The 16,208-nt window shown below is 42.0% G+C and overlaps 3 protein-coding genes and 1 long non-coding RNA gene across 4 annotated transcripts; 3 read left to right on the top strand and 1 right to left on the bottom strand.

Annotated features, from left to right (window-relative positions):
• Positions 1-317: 317 nt before the first annotated feature.
• LOC133151924 (noggin-like) lies at positions 318-1,512 on the top strand. Its single transcript, XM_061275340.1, has one exon. The coding sequence runs from the start codon at positions 363-365 to the stop codon at positions 1,236-1,238; it is 876 nt and encodes a 291-aa protein (XP_061131324.1). The 5' UTR covers positions 318-362; the 3' UTR covers positions 1,239-1,512.
• A 348-nt stretch (positions 1,513-1,860) lies between these two features.
• On the top strand, positions 1,861-6,166 carry get3 (guided entry of tail-anchored proteins factor 3, ATPase). The gene is made up of 7 exons (XM_061275085.1): positions 1,861-2,040; positions 3,430-3,577; positions 3,819-3,967; positions 4,226-4,376; positions 4,454-4,561; positions 4,831-5,028; positions 5,202-6,166. Exons 1-7 carry the CDS (start codon positions 1,901-1,903, stop codon positions 5,328-5,330), a joined length of 1,023 nt encoding a protein of 340 aa, XP_061131069.1. The 5' UTR covers positions 1,861-1,900; the 3' UTR covers positions 5,331-6,166.
• A 937-nt stretch (positions 6,167-7,103) lies between these two features.
• LOC133152075 (uncharacterized) lies at positions 7,104-10,154 on the bottom strand. The gene is made up of 3 exons (XR_009714052.1): positions 9,639-10,154; positions 8,777-8,933; positions 7,104-8,076 (listed from the first exon to the last, which is right to left on the bottom strand). It is a non-coding gene; the product is annotated as an uncharacterized LOC133152075 (long non-coding RNA).
• best2 (bestrophin 2) lies at positions 7,234-10,848 on the top strand. The gene is made up of 9 exons (XM_061275605.1): positions 7,234-7,388; positions 7,475-7,569; positions 7,814-8,047; positions 8,688-8,842; positions 8,931-9,008; positions 9,163-9,315; positions 9,401-9,481; positions 9,702-9,856; positions 10,119-10,848. Exons 1-9 carry the CDS (start codon positions 7,237-7,239, stop codon positions 10,846-10,848), a joined length of 1,833 nt encoding a protein of 610 aa, XP_061131589.1. The 5' UTR covers positions 7,234-7,236.
• The last annotated feature ends 5,360 nt before the right edge of the window (positions 10,849-16,208 follow it).

Below are 16,208 nucleotides of genomic sequence, written 5' to 3'. Positions count from 1 at the left end.
TATTCTTAGTTGAGTCCAAATTAGTTTCTCAATAAATAAACAAATGCTCTTGGGGAGGTCAAGTCAAAACAGAAATATAGTCAAACAAAATGAGGTTTTCTCAGGTTTATCCTGTATTTTTTACTTGTAGAAAGATAGTCTAAACATCAGATCCTTGCTTAGGAGTGTATTGACCATGCTCAATGATAAAGCACTAATTTCTGTGAATGTTGTCGTTGTGGAAGTCAAGGACGTCTGGAGCTTGTCACATGATGTCCCGGGGGCACTCAATAAGAGGACCGAGGGAGCAGGAGTAACTCAAAAGGAGAAAAAGAGGAGAACAGCAAACATTTCATTCTCCCGCTGATGACCACTCAGACTGAATGGAAATGCTCAACTGGGATGCTTATCTCTGCTGCTGCATGTGTGCATGTGCACTCCTCCATGTGCCTGCAGCTTTGACCTCCAACATATCCACCAAGGATCACCTTGGTGTTCCAGCTCAGCAATACGCAGACGGAGATTCACCATTTCTTCAGTTAAGAGCCAGTCTGCCCTCTTATTCACAGCCGCTTCGCCCATATACTTTAGTGACCACTGCGGAGGACTTCCCTCACATGCCCAAACCCAGGCATTACCGGGCCTCACGCCTTCTTCGTATTCTCGGATCCTCTTTTGACCCATTCTGGATGTCTATTGATCAGCCATCTGAAGATCCCGGGGTCTGCACAGACAAAGGTACCTGTGACGCTGTGGCAAGAGGCGAGGTAAACTTAACCGCTTCCAGAGACGACTTCAACCTCAGTGCTTCTGCAGTGCTGAGGAAGGCTAGAGAAAACCAAAGGCGGGGCTTGGTGAGGGAAGCTGCAGATGTGGACCTCAGTTCTCTGCCTCCAGATGTTGCCAGCTCAGTCCGAGCCTGGCTGGTGGACTCAGCCACATGTGGATTGCGTTCCCAGTGGGTGGATTTGGGACCGACGTTCTGGCCACGTTGGCTGCGGCAGACTGACTGTGAGTCAGATGGAGTGCAAAGTTGCTCTTTTCCCAGTGGCATGGCGTGCATGAGAGCTCAGACGACGCATATTAAGATTCTGGCTTGGCATTGCTTGAAAGTGAGAGATGATGATGAGTCCAAGCAAATCAAGAGTGACATATCTGATATCAGCATATTGCTGGGGATTAGTGAAGGGTTGAGAAAGTGTTTATGGAGGCCGGTGCCTTATCCTGTGGTCACAGCTTGTACATGTAAATGTAAATGATGGCTTTACTCAGTGGTGCTTGAGGAATTATTTTTATATGCAATGTCTAGGCATTCCTTTGATAGTGATAACAATAATGATAATCATAATTGTTTCTTAGCATTACTGTAGCATCTCTTTTAAAAATCTTATAAAATTGTGTCTCCTAATGATTACCTGAAGACATTTCAAAGTGTGTATTATTTTCTTTTTGCTTTTTTCGCCATTTTGTCATGAACTGAATGTCTTGAAATTGAATAGGGTGATTATTTGTGGCCATCACCCGAATTTTAATTAAATCAAAATATGTTTCACAGTTTCTTTGTCTCCAATTGTTTTGCATCCACAATATGTACTTGTATTGACAGAAAATATAACAAATAATTTAATGTCAGACGCTTTGTGACGACATGGGTAGATTGTTGCTATAGGATGCATACAATTCTGATTCAGACCTGGCTATCATATATATCTGTATATATATAATTTAGTATCAATTTTAGTATTGTAACTTGAACGTACTAAACTGGACTTCGATCACTTGATTCTGCTCCCCTGTTGATTATTACGAAGAATGCAAGTAGTATTCGTTGTATTTACGATTTCCGAGGAGCGGTGAACGTAGCACAGAGGGCTCATCCCACCCACCCAATCCGATTACGACGACAGTAAACACACACAAGATGGCAGCGTTGGAAGACGAATTTGAAGATGCGCCTGATGTAGAGCCTTTAGAGCCAACATTGAAGAATATTATCGAGCAAAAATCGCTGAAATGGATATTTGTTGGCGGAAAGGGTGGTGTTGGTAAAACGACGTGTAGGTAGGTGGGAAAATCTGCCCATTAGCTCATTAGCACCGAGATACAGTCACCGTGTCACCGAGTCAAACTGACAGTACCATAATTTCGATCATCTTTTGATATTTGCTGACCTGGTTCATATATATTATATTAGATTATTTCATATATAACTTTATATAGTATAGCTGGCATATACTCTACACCCTTCATTCAGATCGTGTCTTCTTCCTGTCATGGTCATAACTGTCAATATGCCGGTGTTATGGTTCAACAGCCTTCCAAATGAACTAGCTCCCTAATCTAGATGTAGCCGTCAGGGCAAAGTCAGTTCAATAATCTTGTGTTTCCTGCTTGCAGATTCGTCATCTCGTACATGGAAATTGTTCAACTGCATAGCTCTTAAAACATTCAATAACCACGTGAAACAAAACGACTACTTCTGACTAGCTAAAAGAAATTGGAAACAGTAAAAATTTAATTTTAACTGTAGAAAGTGAGATTTGAACTCGTGACGCCATGTAACCAGGTGAACGTGTCCCCTTGCGGGGGGAATTAGATTTGAATACAAAATACATATTTTGTGTCAGACAGCGTGTGTCGCTGTTAGCATAGCGGTATGGCACTTGGGCTGTTGATGCTTTTTTTAGTTACTTGGCGTCACGGATTCAAAATCCTGCTTTCTACTGTTAAATTGTTATTTTTTACTGTTTACAATTAATTTCAGCCACTCGGCTATTCTAAAGGAGACGTTTGGTTTCACGTGTTTATTGGAAAACAAATTGGACAGTTATGCAGTCATGTAGCCCTGTAGCTTGTGACGAATCTGCAGACAGGAAACACTATATTACTAAACTGACGGCCACATCTGGATTCGGGAGACCCGGGTAGCATGATGTGAAGCTAAGCCAGTGCTTCTCAATTATTTTCTGTTACGCCCCCCCCTAGCAAGAAGAAAACTATTCGCGCCCCCCCTCCCCACCGTGACTATCCTAACTTGTCTTGTAAGTCGCAAAATGTTGCACTGTCGCAAACGTGACAGAAGTAACAATGAGAGCGCCACTGCCCCCTGCTGTAGTAAACGCGCAATTACACTTTATTCTAGTACTGCCAAAAAAAAAGCCTGTTCCCCAGGGTCACACGCGCCCCCCCAGGAATAGCACCGCGCCCCCCAAGGGGGGCGCGCCCCACTATTTGAGAAGCACTGAGCTAAGCTGTGACAGCCAACGGACACACGACTCACGTCTTTGACAGCTACTTTCTAATGCATTGCATAAAGTCTTTGTCATCATATTACTTTTCAAAGCCAAATGGTTTATGGCGTCACATGCTCTCCCATTATCCCATCTATATATTTTTCTATTTCTCTTGGTACATACAATGAATTTAACATTCTTTAATACACTTCCCCAGTTGTAGTTTGGCTGTCCAGCTGGCTGCTGTCAGAGAGAGCGTTCTTATCATCTCGACTGATCCCGCTCATAACATCTCTGATGCTTTTGACCAGAAGTTCTCAAAGGTGCCTACAAAGGTCAAGGGCTATGACAACCTCTTTGCTATGGTGAGTGTGTAGTTTGCTAAAAGATGCAAGTAGACATGTATGGGTCTAAATGAAAGACATTGTTTTAAAAGGCCATAAAACTCCAATCCGCATCAAATTTGCCTTTTCAGTCTTGTGAAAAATTCTCATTCTCAAACAAAGGCCACCATTCTGCAAAAGCGATACCTAGAGGTGGTGTTAAATCAATGCTATTTGGTAATTCCACCAATGTGTACGTGCTTGTATTTGTGTGCGAGTGTAGGAAATTGATCCAAGCTTGGGTGTAGCAGAGCTTCCTGACGAGTTCTTTGAGGAAGACAACATGCTCAGCATGGGCAAGAAGATGATGCAGGAGGCCATGAGCGCTTTCCCTGGCATTGATGAAGCCATGAGCTATGCAGAGGTCATGAGGTGAGATTGTCACTTTCATGTCAAAACATGTCTCATCCCATTTTTCCACACTGTACTATGGGACTTTTGTTTCATTAAATGGCAAAATACAAAGTCTCTCACTGGAATATGTCGTTGACGCCACTATTGCCGTCCTGCCTACTCACCCTCAGGGGTTACCTGATCAAAAAAATACTCTACCAAACAGAGCTTGACTGATCAATGGAAAAATTCAGAAAGAATATATTAAATTTAATTGTCTTCTCCCTCATGCCTCAGATTAGTGAAAGGAATGAACTTCTCAGTGGTTGTCTTTGATACTGCACCCACTGGCCACACACTGCGCCTGCTTAACTTCCCCACCATAGTGGAACGCGGCCTGGGCCGACTCATGCAGATCAAGAACCAGATCAGTCCATTCATCTCACAGGTGAGGGGTGTGCCAAAACCCAGAAATTCTTGGCTTGATGGCGTGAGCTCACTTCTACCATTTCTTTTTCATTATAGATGTGCAACATGCTGGGCCTGGGTGACATGAACGCAGACCAGCTGGCATCCAAGCTGGAAGAGACTCTGCCTGTCATCCGCTCAGTTAGCGAGCAATTCAAAGACCCTGTAAGTCACTGTTCACTGGGCTTTGTGAGTGTAACCTAGAGGGTCTGCAAAAAAATGTCATAACATTTCAAATGAAAAAGAGCATACGTAGTACCTACAATCAAGCCCGAAAGTGAATAGTTTGTGGCGTGACTCTATATACTACATTTGCAAAAGGGCTAGTCAATTATTCATACTCCACGAGTAGGAATCATTTTGGGCTTGCTGAGTGGTGACTTGATAGACCTGTTCATTTCTACTGTTTTATGTCTTCATGTTGCCACCCACAGGAGCAGACCACCTTTATCTGCGTGTGTATCGCCGAGTTCCTGTCCCTGTATGAGACAGAACGGCTAATTCAAGAACTGGCCAAGTGCCGCATTGATACACACAACATCATTGTCAACCAGCTGGTTTTCCCCGAAACAGAGAGGCCGTGTAAAATGTGTGAAGCCCGACACAAGATTCAGTCCAAGTATTTGGATCAGGTATGCTTTTCTGGTATGATGTGATGCAGTTACTGGTTCAAACAGTAGGCTAGGATCCAGAGCTTAAAGAAACATACAGAAAATGGATGAATGCATAGATACTCAACGTGTTTGCGGCAACGGCTCTTGACCCCAAAATATAATCCTGCATTGTGCTTGTTTGTTTCCAACAGATGGAGGACCTTTATGAAGATTTCCACATAGTCAAATTGCCTCTGTTGCCCCATGAAGTTCGAGGTGCTGACAAGGTCAATACGTTCTCGAAGCAGCTTCTGGAGCCCTATAAGCCACCAAACAAGTAATTCTCCTTCTCGTGGGGCCAGCCTCCGACCACTTTGCTCACCCAAAGGCCCCCCCAAATGCCCTCTCACGCATATTCAACCCCTCATGCAGAACGGCGTGTACAAACCAGGCACGCTTCAGGAGCAGCTGATGACATCTCACATCTACTCAAGCCACCCTGTTAAATCGCTCGTACAGTTTACATTACTGTCGCCTTACTTTCCTGATCACGCATCATATCGGTAGCACTAAAATAGCTATTTTAAGACATTTAACCGGCTTCCTTTCCTCCATACTGAGCGTTTAGCTTACAACAGTATAGTACATTATGCTTCAGCCCTTGAAGTAAGTCTTAACTGTGGAATTGTTGTCATATTCTCCTCAATAATAACCATCCGTCTCATTAAAAGAAAATGTACCAGAGCAATTTTAGCTTTAATTTATTTCTCCTCCAGCACTAAATATTAAGACTATGATTTGAATTAACTAGTTCAACCAGCAATTTCTTTTTTTTTTGGTCTTTGACAGCATCCTGAGATTCAAAGGCAGTATACGTATGATCAAAATATGAATTGAGCCCTGCCAAGCTCCTAACTGTCAAATATTGTCGGAATTTTGAGAACAGTATAGAAATGTGTTTAGAATCATAAAGTGCATTGTTAATTATGAATTAGTGAATGTCACCCAACATGAACTGTGAGCTGAGCATTTAAGCGAGTATGGAAACAGATCGACTCAGCTAATGCTGCAATTAAATCCATTAGTGAATGCATATGAGTTAACAAAAACTTTTTTTGTATGGGAATTTCTCGAAATGATGGTGTGAGTGTTAATTAAACTTAATTCAACAACTTAATTTTCCCTTTTTGTTGGCTATCATTTGATGGGCTTATTAGCGAGCATAAGCAAGCACTCCTACTGGGCAATGGATTGACTTTGACAAAGCATGAAGCCACAGGTAACCTTTCACATTAGGGCTCTGTAGCCATTCACAAGAAACACTTAAGAGTTGGTGGGAAGGAGTTCAAAAAGTCATTTGGTTTTTATGAAAAGATGGACATAAGTCCACTTTATGTCCATGTGTTCTGTAGGTTCATCAGCATATTTACTTTTGTTTCTTTTTATTCAACCAAAGGTTTGTGAAGTTCCATTTGTAATTTCCTTCAGTGCACCTCTGTAGTTGGGGCCTGTCGCTTGTGCTCCATCATCCAGCCGCTCGCTCCCGGTCGGGAACCGCGCTAACGAGCTGCTCGTCCTCCTCCATTTGGGGATTTACCCCGGGGCGCACTGATAACTGGACGTACCAAGGAGGCTGCGAGGATTAGTTCCTTGTAGACGCCAGGGGGGGGGGGGGGGGGGGGGGGGGGGGGACGTCGGGGTCGTGTGCTCTTGAGGCAAAAACACCATTGGAAGCTCATACATACTTGGAGGACTTTAAACCAAAGAACTGCTAAACTAAAACAGGTAAGATTTTTCCATTTGAAAAAAAACAATGATTCACTAAACCAAATCTAAAATGATCATAGATGTGTTTTTTTTTGGTCTAGGAGCCATAGCTGGTGACCTTTGTGATGTTTAAAATGTCATGGGCCCCAGTCACCAATAATATAAAACGTTACAGCAATGAATTTTTTAATAGAAGATTAAAAAAAAAAAAAACTCAAGTGTATGTTTGATTTATAAACAGTTTTATTTACCTAGTGTTAATGTTGAAAATGAAACATTTTAAAGTTCAAATAAAGAATAATTTTTTTAAAGATTTTATTTTTATTTTTAATGAACACTTGGGCCTATTATGTTTCTGTATTTTAATATCGGTACAAATCTTGCGCTTTTCTATATGTGTTGTACATGCAGGTATTAGTAAGGTGACTCAAACCTTCAGTGGATTGTTTCTTCTGAGCACCGCGGTGCACGCTAGCAACAATGACTGTCACCTACACGGCCAGAGTTGCAAATGCTCGTTTCTGCGGCTTCTCCAAGTTGCTTTTGGCTTGGAAAGGAAGTATCTACAAGGTGTTATACAAGGAGTTCCTGGCTTTTTTTGCCATGTATACAGCCATCAGTATCACATACAGGTAAATACCACTTAGAGGTGTCTGATATTGTATTATTAAGTTATAATTGTTAGGTTAGCTTTTTAATAGTGGTCGTTTTCTTTTAGATTTTTGCTGCCTGATGATCAGAAAAGGTATTTTGAGAAGCTGGCAATTTATTGCAACCACTATGCCAGTCTCATTCCAATGTCTTTTGTACTGGGTAAGCGGCAAGACCATATCTCTTTGGAATTTACAGCCTCTTTGTGATCATTTGATTATCTGACCTTGGGTGAGAGGTCAAGTCGATTGCAGGTTACATGTAGTCAACCATCATGCTTACACAGTTAGTTTTGACTCCACCTTAGAAGGTGGGATAAACCTTGAGCACTCAAAGCCACACAATTAAGCCTGAGCCAAGCACAGTTGACCCTTTGCTTGTGTTTCTTCTGGAACGCTGTGAGCAGGTTTCTACGTGACCCTGGTGGTTAACCGTTGGTGGAGCCAGTACACAAGCATCCCGCTTCCCGATCGGCTCATGTGCGTCCTCTCGGGGGGCCTCCAGGGGAGTGACGAGCGAGGCCGCCTGCTCAGACGCACCATGATGCGCTATGCCAGTTTGTCGGCCCTGCTCATCCTCAGATCTGTCAGCACGGCTGTCTTCAAGCGTTTCCCTACCATGGACCATGTGGTGGAGGCTGGTGAGTGTCTGATGGTACTGAAGATGGAACTGGAACGGACAGAGAAATACATTATGCCCCCCTCTCAATTTCAGTTTCTGTGACCTCTAGCCTCTCAAATAGTCACGTGGATAAATGGAGAAAAATCTTCAGGCTCACTTCACATTACTGTTGAAGTTCTTATTGAGAACTTAAAATTAGAATCGCACAGAAAACTGAAATGTAAGTCGTTCAATTCCATCAATCCCGCTATTCATTTGACAGTAAGAGAATTCATGGATTCACTCCACTCCAGTAAAATATTTCATGATTTAATAAATTTATTTGTAGAAATTCACTTAATATGTTGTAATTTACAGCTAATAAAACCCCAAATTCATGACCTCAAGAAATTATATAAATTAGGAATTGGCCTCGATTTTCTGTATCTGTTAACTAGTCTCATTTTTTGCATTGAGCTTCTGAAATACTTTTTGATGACACTCAAATTGATTAAATTGCACTTATTAGTCAGTATTAATCAGGGTCCCATTCCCATTGTACATTTATTGACTTCATCTTCTTAAAACTATTTGAGACCAAGAAATCTGACATCAAATTGGTTCACTTCCCGGACTTACTATTTTAAGACAGTTTACATTAGCATTTGAAACGTGTGCAGGATTCATGAGCCGAGAGGAGCGGAAGAAATTTGAATCCCTTCATTCTCCTTACAACAAATACTGGATCCCTTGTGTATGGTTCACCAACCTGGCTGCCGTGGCCCGCTGCGAGGGCCGCATCAAAGATGATCACACGCTCAAGCTGCTGCTGGAGGTGTGTTGTCATCCGCAGGCACGTGCACACATGAAGGCCACATGTTGGCATGTGATCTCACTCCAGCATTGTGACTGTTTTCAAGCAGGAGCTAAATGTATTCAGGGGCAAATGCGGCATGCTGTTTCATTATGACATGATTAGTGTTCCACTGGTCTATACTCAGGTAAGCAGACATTGTTTTTCTCCTCTGGATAGTTACGCTACCAAATATCATCTGCACCCACGCTGTCTACACGAAAGCCATTCTCTGTGCCTCCTTGCAAACTACAACCACTATAACTAGAATGATATAAACCTGTTCCCTGTCTGTCCTGTAGGTAGTGACCTTAGCCGTGTACAGTTTTTTCCTGGTATGTCTGATTGGTCGGCAGTTCCTAGATCCTAATCAAGGTTACCCAGGCCATGACCTTGACCTCTACGTGCCAATCTTTACCCTACTGCAGTTTTTCTTTTATGCCGGGTGGCTCAAGGTCAGCTTTGAATTAATTCAACAAAATACCGACATTGTTTTTTTTTTTTTTATATTAATTGATATTATTGTTTCTTTCCTTAAAGGTTGCAGAGCAGCTGATCAACCCTTTTGGAGAAGACGACGATGACTTTGAGACCAACTGGCTGATTGACAGAAATTTCCAGGTTGGCTGATCCTTGTTGTTTTTAGTCACTTCATTTTGTCGTCCGGCTGCTGTGCTTACAATCTTATCATTATATTGATATATATTTTCTTGCTTTGTTAAATAATTATTTTAACCATTTATTGTAGTCATTGTAGTTTATGGTGGAGTTGGGGTACCTGAGTCATGCTGAAACGTTTCCCAGTCAATCTGTTCATATGCATTTTTCTTTCTGCCCGCAGGTGTCCATGATGGCAGTGGATGAGATGTATGGAGATCTGCCGATGATGGAACGAGATCGCTACTGGAACGACTCCAACCCGAGACCACCCTATACAGCTGCAACTCTCTTTGTTCTGCGCAAACCCTCCTTCCAAGGGTCGACGTTTGACATGGCGTGAGTTTCACCTTCTAATTGTCTGTGTATTCAATTTGTGACTGTCATATTTCATTTTGGATCACCTCAAAACGCAAAATAAAAGTAAAATATATTGGCAAAAGCATTGGGACACATGGCCATGATAATAACAGGAATGTATCTTTACTCCTACTTCCTATAAGTACAGTAAGTACTTTTAACACTTTAAAACATTATAGATAGAGAATGACCAAACAGATGAAAGAAGTGACAAAATTGCCCGTGTGCTGCTGTCTGGCAGGATCCCCAAAGAGGAGATGCACTTCCAGCCTCTGGAGGAGATAGCTGAGAACATGGAAGAGTCGGTCAGTCGTCACCCCAACATGGCTCTGTTCAACCGGCTCCTTAACGCGGCCCCCTCACACGCCGGCTTCATGAGCGGAGCCCTGCGCCGCACCTCGGCCCAGCTCCAGAGACTCTATCACTCCCCGAGCATTGACCAGTGCATCAGCGATGACGACGACAGTGAAAGTTGTAAAATAGGCAAAGGGGGCTCTTTGCCGTCTGGGTTGGGGCAGGACCCTCAGAGCACCGTGTGCAGTTTCAGGGAGGAGAAGCCCGCCAGAGCAACTTTGCTTGACATTCAGTTTTGGGCCGAGCAGGAGAAGCGCTCTGACGAGGATACGGTCATGTCTGCAAGTGGAGTTGAACTCAGCCACACAAGACAAGAAGAAGAAAAGCAAGAAGAGATCCCATCTCCTGCATTGGAACTTCCTCCACCTCCACCACCCCTGGCCTCTAGAGAGACTCGACCGGTCTCCACCTTTCATCAGCCCTCTCCTTTCCCGTCTCACCTCACTTCCCACTCCAATCTGGAACACTGTAGCTCGCAACCTGTTATCAACCACCACAAAGCTACTCCCTCTACTCCTCATCCTTCTCAAGTGTCTTTCCTCACCGTGTCGTCTTTCGAGCCCCAGCGCTTCCGCAGTCTTAGCATGGGATCAGAGCTGACTGGGACTTTGGCGTAGTTTCTTGTATAAAGTGGCAAAATCGAATGCTGAATTCATCCTCCTGTCTTACGTAACACTTCGTATCACTATTTGTGTTGTGGGTGAGGTGTAGCCTCTGCCCACTGACTTAAGACAGAGAACGAAAGAGAAAGAAAGAGAAAGAAAAACAAAGAAAGTGACAGAACAAGAGAAAACGAGAACAAAGGTGAGAGAGAGAAAGAAAGAAAGAGAAACAATAAAATGATGAGAAAGAATGAAAGAAAAAGTACAAAATATTCTCTGATGAACCGGTCTGCCTTCTGGACTTCAACACAGTATGCATCTTTAACATCATTTGCAATAACTATACAATTTGCAAACAAATGTGACATTTAGGTGATCAAATTGGCCTCTTTGCAAATGGTTTTGGAGTCCTCTAACATTTCCAGAGTCACTCACGATGTAGGTACGAGTACATACACTCGCTTGTCATGTGTGCAGGCAATGTGAGATGGATTCCCGCCCAATGTGAGTGTGACATTGCTGTATGTGCCACTGGCTGGCGACCAGTGCAGGATGTAGTCTGCCTTTTGCCCAATGTCAGCTGGGATAGGCTCCGGCATCCATCGTGATCTAAGCAGGATAAGCGGTGTTAAAAATTTGCTATATACTGCTATTGATGTGTGATTGTACGTTTATTGTCTTATAGTAATTATGGAAAAGAAAAATGTTTGGTGCTATCAAACAAAAAAAGAACTACCTCTGGACAGTATAGTGACGAGACTGAAAAAGGCATGTTGCATACAGTAGAAATATTTCCTGTTTTTACAGATTGAACAAAGTGAATAAACATAATTTTAACATCGTTTACTATGATACATTTTAAAACAGTCTTATTTCTAGAATAATTGATCACAGCACAACATACAGGAATATGATTTGATTCTTTGCCAGCAGAGGGCGATAACACACTAAGTAAATGTACAGTAAAAAAATAAAGAAATAGACAAGCCCTTGATTTCTTCAGTGTCCACGATGACATGCATGTCCATGTTAGCAAGCCAAGAGGGAGAAGAAGGCTTCTACCTGGGTCGCAATAACCTCCTGCTGCGGGATGATTGCCTCTGTTTGGAAAGGAAGGACTGGGACGGGCCTGGGGGTTTGGGGTCCTCACACAATGTCTGCTGCCGCTGCTGTGGATCAAAGGACTGCAAGGAGCAACATGGACAACTGAGAAGTCCGAGTAGGAATACTGCAGTATACAGTATATATAAATCCATCATCTTGAGGTCAACTGTGGTTGGGCCCTTGAGTAGGGCAGAAAATCTAGTGAAAAAATACTCTTTGTATCGGTGTTTGGTATCGGAGAGTACTTAAAGTAAGAATTTATATTTGCAAGAAAAAAAGTGGTTTCAGTTCATCCCTACAAAACAAAGATCTTGAACCCACCATGGTTTTCCAGGCTCTAAGAAGTTCTTCTTCTTGTTCTCGCGGTGTCTTTGATTGTTCTCCCTGACTGTCCTGTCCAATCATACTATTTTGCTTAAGAGGGGAAATAGAAGAGCAAAGCTCGAACAGACCTGAAGCCACCACTTCCATCCCGGCATCACACTGATTGGCTTCTTTCCTGGTTGTCATCCCTTTGCAATTCAACTTGATTATAAATTGAAAAAAAGTGAAAATTGTTCCACATTGATCTGTTTCTGGGATATTTTTTTTTTAAAGCAGAAGCTGTAGCTTTGCTGTTGGCAGAAACAATCAAGTGTGTTTCAGATCTCTGCCTGCACAGAGATGCCATCCTGCTGACACGGACATTTTTACTCTTGGCCAGCCATTCAGTGGCCTGTGGATTAGCGGGGACAAACACCATCACACAATACAATTAGCACAATGGCAACATGCTGAAATGGACTAATAGAATGGAGGAGTGGCCTCAAAACAGAATTAGCAATAATATTTACCCCTAATTTCCAAATGTTTTTTTATTTATAATGTTTATAATGTTAATTGTGACTTTGTTTATAGTATTTCTATACTAAGCTGATCAAGTCCAAAAATTATTTCAGTCATAACTGTATAGTCAGTAATATAGATACAAATATGTGACAGATCAGAGGGAGATGATAAGATGAGTGAACATGAGAAATACAGAACTTCTGGCCACCAGTTGCAAGTTGCAATTTCATAATTTCCCGTCCCTGAGAAGCATTTGTAGCAAGGTCCACCCATTCCAGTCTTTGAGCTGATTTCAGAAATGAGGTTATTTCTTTCCCATTAGGTGTGAAAACACAAATGTGGAGGAGGTTTTCTGAATGTATGTGTGCGTGTGTGTGTGTGTGTGTGTGCGTGCCTGCATTTCTTCAGAAACTAGAGCACTGAGGTCTGCAATGAAGGCTTACATGGAATCTCTTTTGAGGTGCAACTCAACCATGTTGCTTTGAATCTCAATCAAGTCAACCCTATGCTTGCTATTATACCTCAGTGTGTGTGTGTGTGTGTGTGCGTGCGTGTGTGTATGCGCGTGCACAACCATGTATGTCTTCCTACACATGCCTCCGAGTTGCTTATTTTACTGTTGCTGCAGCAAAAATGAGAAACAAGTGTGAAGAAGAGAAACGTTTCTCGGAACATGCGTCACGTAAAATCTGCAACTAAATCACCTTACATAATGAGAGGCCACAACACAACACAACACAACACAACACAACACAACACAACACAACACAACACAACACAAAGGGTTGCAATTCTTATTGTTACGCAGCTGCCTGTTGTGAAAATGTGTTCAGGCTAACTGCCTTGTGAGTCCAGAATATTTGAATTGTTTGAATAATAAAAATATTATTCATTTCACACGATGGGGCCATACAGGGAAAATGCAAAACAGAATGGCCCTATTACTCACAAAACTTTCAGTAGACGTGACAGAAGTGCTCACACTACCTTGAAATACTAATTTGACTTGTTAATGTTAAAGGGGAAGTCAAGTCAACATTTTCTTGACAATAATGTTTTATGTGGCCATACTGGTCTAAATATGTTTTTTTTTTAATTAATATTACTTTTGTGCAATATGACCTAACCTGCAAAATTCACCAGTTTTATTCAGCTTAGGTTGCGGCCACTTTGCTGCTGACTGAAAATGGCATCACAGCTTGCAAATGTCACATGATCATATTAAAAAAACAGGCGATTGGTCGTTACCAGGACTCTTAGGCAGTGTGATGTCATGTTCAAGAAACGGCAGATTGAAAAATGGCTGCCCCCTAACGGGTGAATATTGCTGCCCGATTAATACTCCACAAATACAATATCAGAACAAGACTAGTGGGGGTTCTTAAGAACAAGTAGAGTGATTTTTTTAACCATCATATCTACACAATTATTGATTATATTAGATTTTGGCAGATAGATGAGATTTACGAGTGACTCGGTGGTGAGTGAAGACATCAGAAGCGGTCAAGTCGGTGTATCAGCCATACAATCGTCTTTTTAGTTTTCATGAAAGTTGCGGGTGAACCGGCGCCTATCCCAGCTGACGTTTGGCTGTGAGTTGGGTTGTACCACAACAAAGAGACACAAACAAGAAAATTCATCAAAGAATAAAACCAAATCATCACAAATCCCAAACAATCAGCAAGCAAGCTGGGGTAAATATCAATTAATACCTTGAACTACAATATGATTGGAATATTTCACGCTAATCTGAACAGTCTAGCAAAAGGCACGCACAGACACGCACACACACAAGGTTGTACCCATTGTGTTTGACCATTATGAAATACCAAGATCAAATCTGCACCTTCAACTAAATAAACACGTGAGATGTCAAGTTAATGTTTACGACAGTACACAGATTGAAAGCCTTACTCCCTCCCACATGTATTCATTCAGGCATGTTTGTGCATCCGTGTGTTAAGGGCACTCCCCGTCTTACACAACTTAAGTTAGGAAGTTCTCTCTGTACGTACGGACCTGTCAGTCAGGTTCTTTGTGTGTCTTTAACTGTCTGAGTGTCACATCGTACAAACTGCTTGTTTAACAAGGTCACTTTATCAGTATGAATGAAAAAAATCCATTGATATTATCAAAAAAGATTCCAGCAGACTGATTTTGAATGATAATGTGTTTGTTTGCACTTGTGGCTTCTTCATCCATCGTATTTCGCCGCACCAGTTGCGGATTGACGAGATGGATAGATTCATTCATCCATGTACATGATGAGTTAATTGGCACCGACCCCTGCTTATATAATTGTGTACCCAGTTATATTTAACAACAAAACTGTCTTCTCATTTTGAAATCTAATTACACACCACTCTGTGCCTAATGGAGCTTTACTTTTTGGCTAGGTTAAGATGGGGGTGGAGGTGAGCAATCTTTAAAATGCTCACTGCGGCCCACACAGATAAGACAGACGTTTAGCTTAAATTTATATTTGTTGAAAAGGGTATATATATTCTGGCAATAAATGACACAAGAGTGCCAACATGAGGTGATGATCCAGGACATTTTCTAAAAATGTTTCTGAGTTAGTCATGAAAAAAATGCAAATTTCACTGTCATCCAAAATAAACAGCAGCAAAATCTCCAAGCACATATTGATATTTCTTTCTCAATTCACCCAGCAGGTGAATGATTTCATGCTCAACTTTCCACCACAATTAGCATCTGCTTCCAAGTGGTTGTTGTTAAGACGTCTGACTGCACTGTTTGTGTGTGTTTGTGTGGCCGGTAGCAGCAAAAACATGTTTGTTCCAATTTGCAAAATGTGCTGACAACTTGGACACGTAAGCAGGTTATTATCCAACCTGGGCATGTAATTTGCACTAAGGCCAAGGTGGAGCACACTTTAAATATAGGAGGGCTCTCCGGCACTCCTCTAATATGTGGGTTTTAAACTGCCTCTCGATTCAGTGGTGTGGTATTAAACATTTTGAAATTTGCTCCAATTCACATTTGAATGAAACTTTTTTAAATACACCGTAGAGGGGACAATTCTAATATGATTGAAGTACACTATATAATGATTAGAAACGAGTCAACTAAAACTTTTTCACATCAAATATCGTTAGCCACAACACTTGAAGATCCAAATTTAAAAATGCTCCTGTTACGGATCGGAATGGCGCAGGGCGACCAAATGCAGCTTGGACCAGGGTTTATTGAGGAAAAAGGGAGTTGGAATGGAGAATGAAGGGAAACAGACAGCGGACAAACTAACTAGCGACCTAACCAAACCAACAACTGGACTGACCGACAGACTGGCTACAAGAAACGGAACTGACTGACAAAGACGTGAGACAAGTTGACATCAGACGAGAACAATCCAAAAGGGAGTGAGGGGCAGACAGGACTTAAATACACGACTGGTAACGAGAGGCAAGTGAGGGTAATCA

The sequence above is a fragment of the Syngnathus typhle genome, linkage group LG3, assembly GCF_033458585.1.
Source record: "Syngnathus typhle isolate RoL2023-S1 ecotype Sweden linkage group LG3, RoL_Styp_1.0, whole genome shotgun sequence".
NCBI classification, from domain to species: domain Eukaryota; kingdom Metazoa; phylum Chordata; class Actinopteri; order Syngnathiformes; family Syngnathidae; genus Syngnathus; species Syngnathus typhle.
This window is presented reverse-complemented; position numbering and strand designations above follow the sequence as displayed.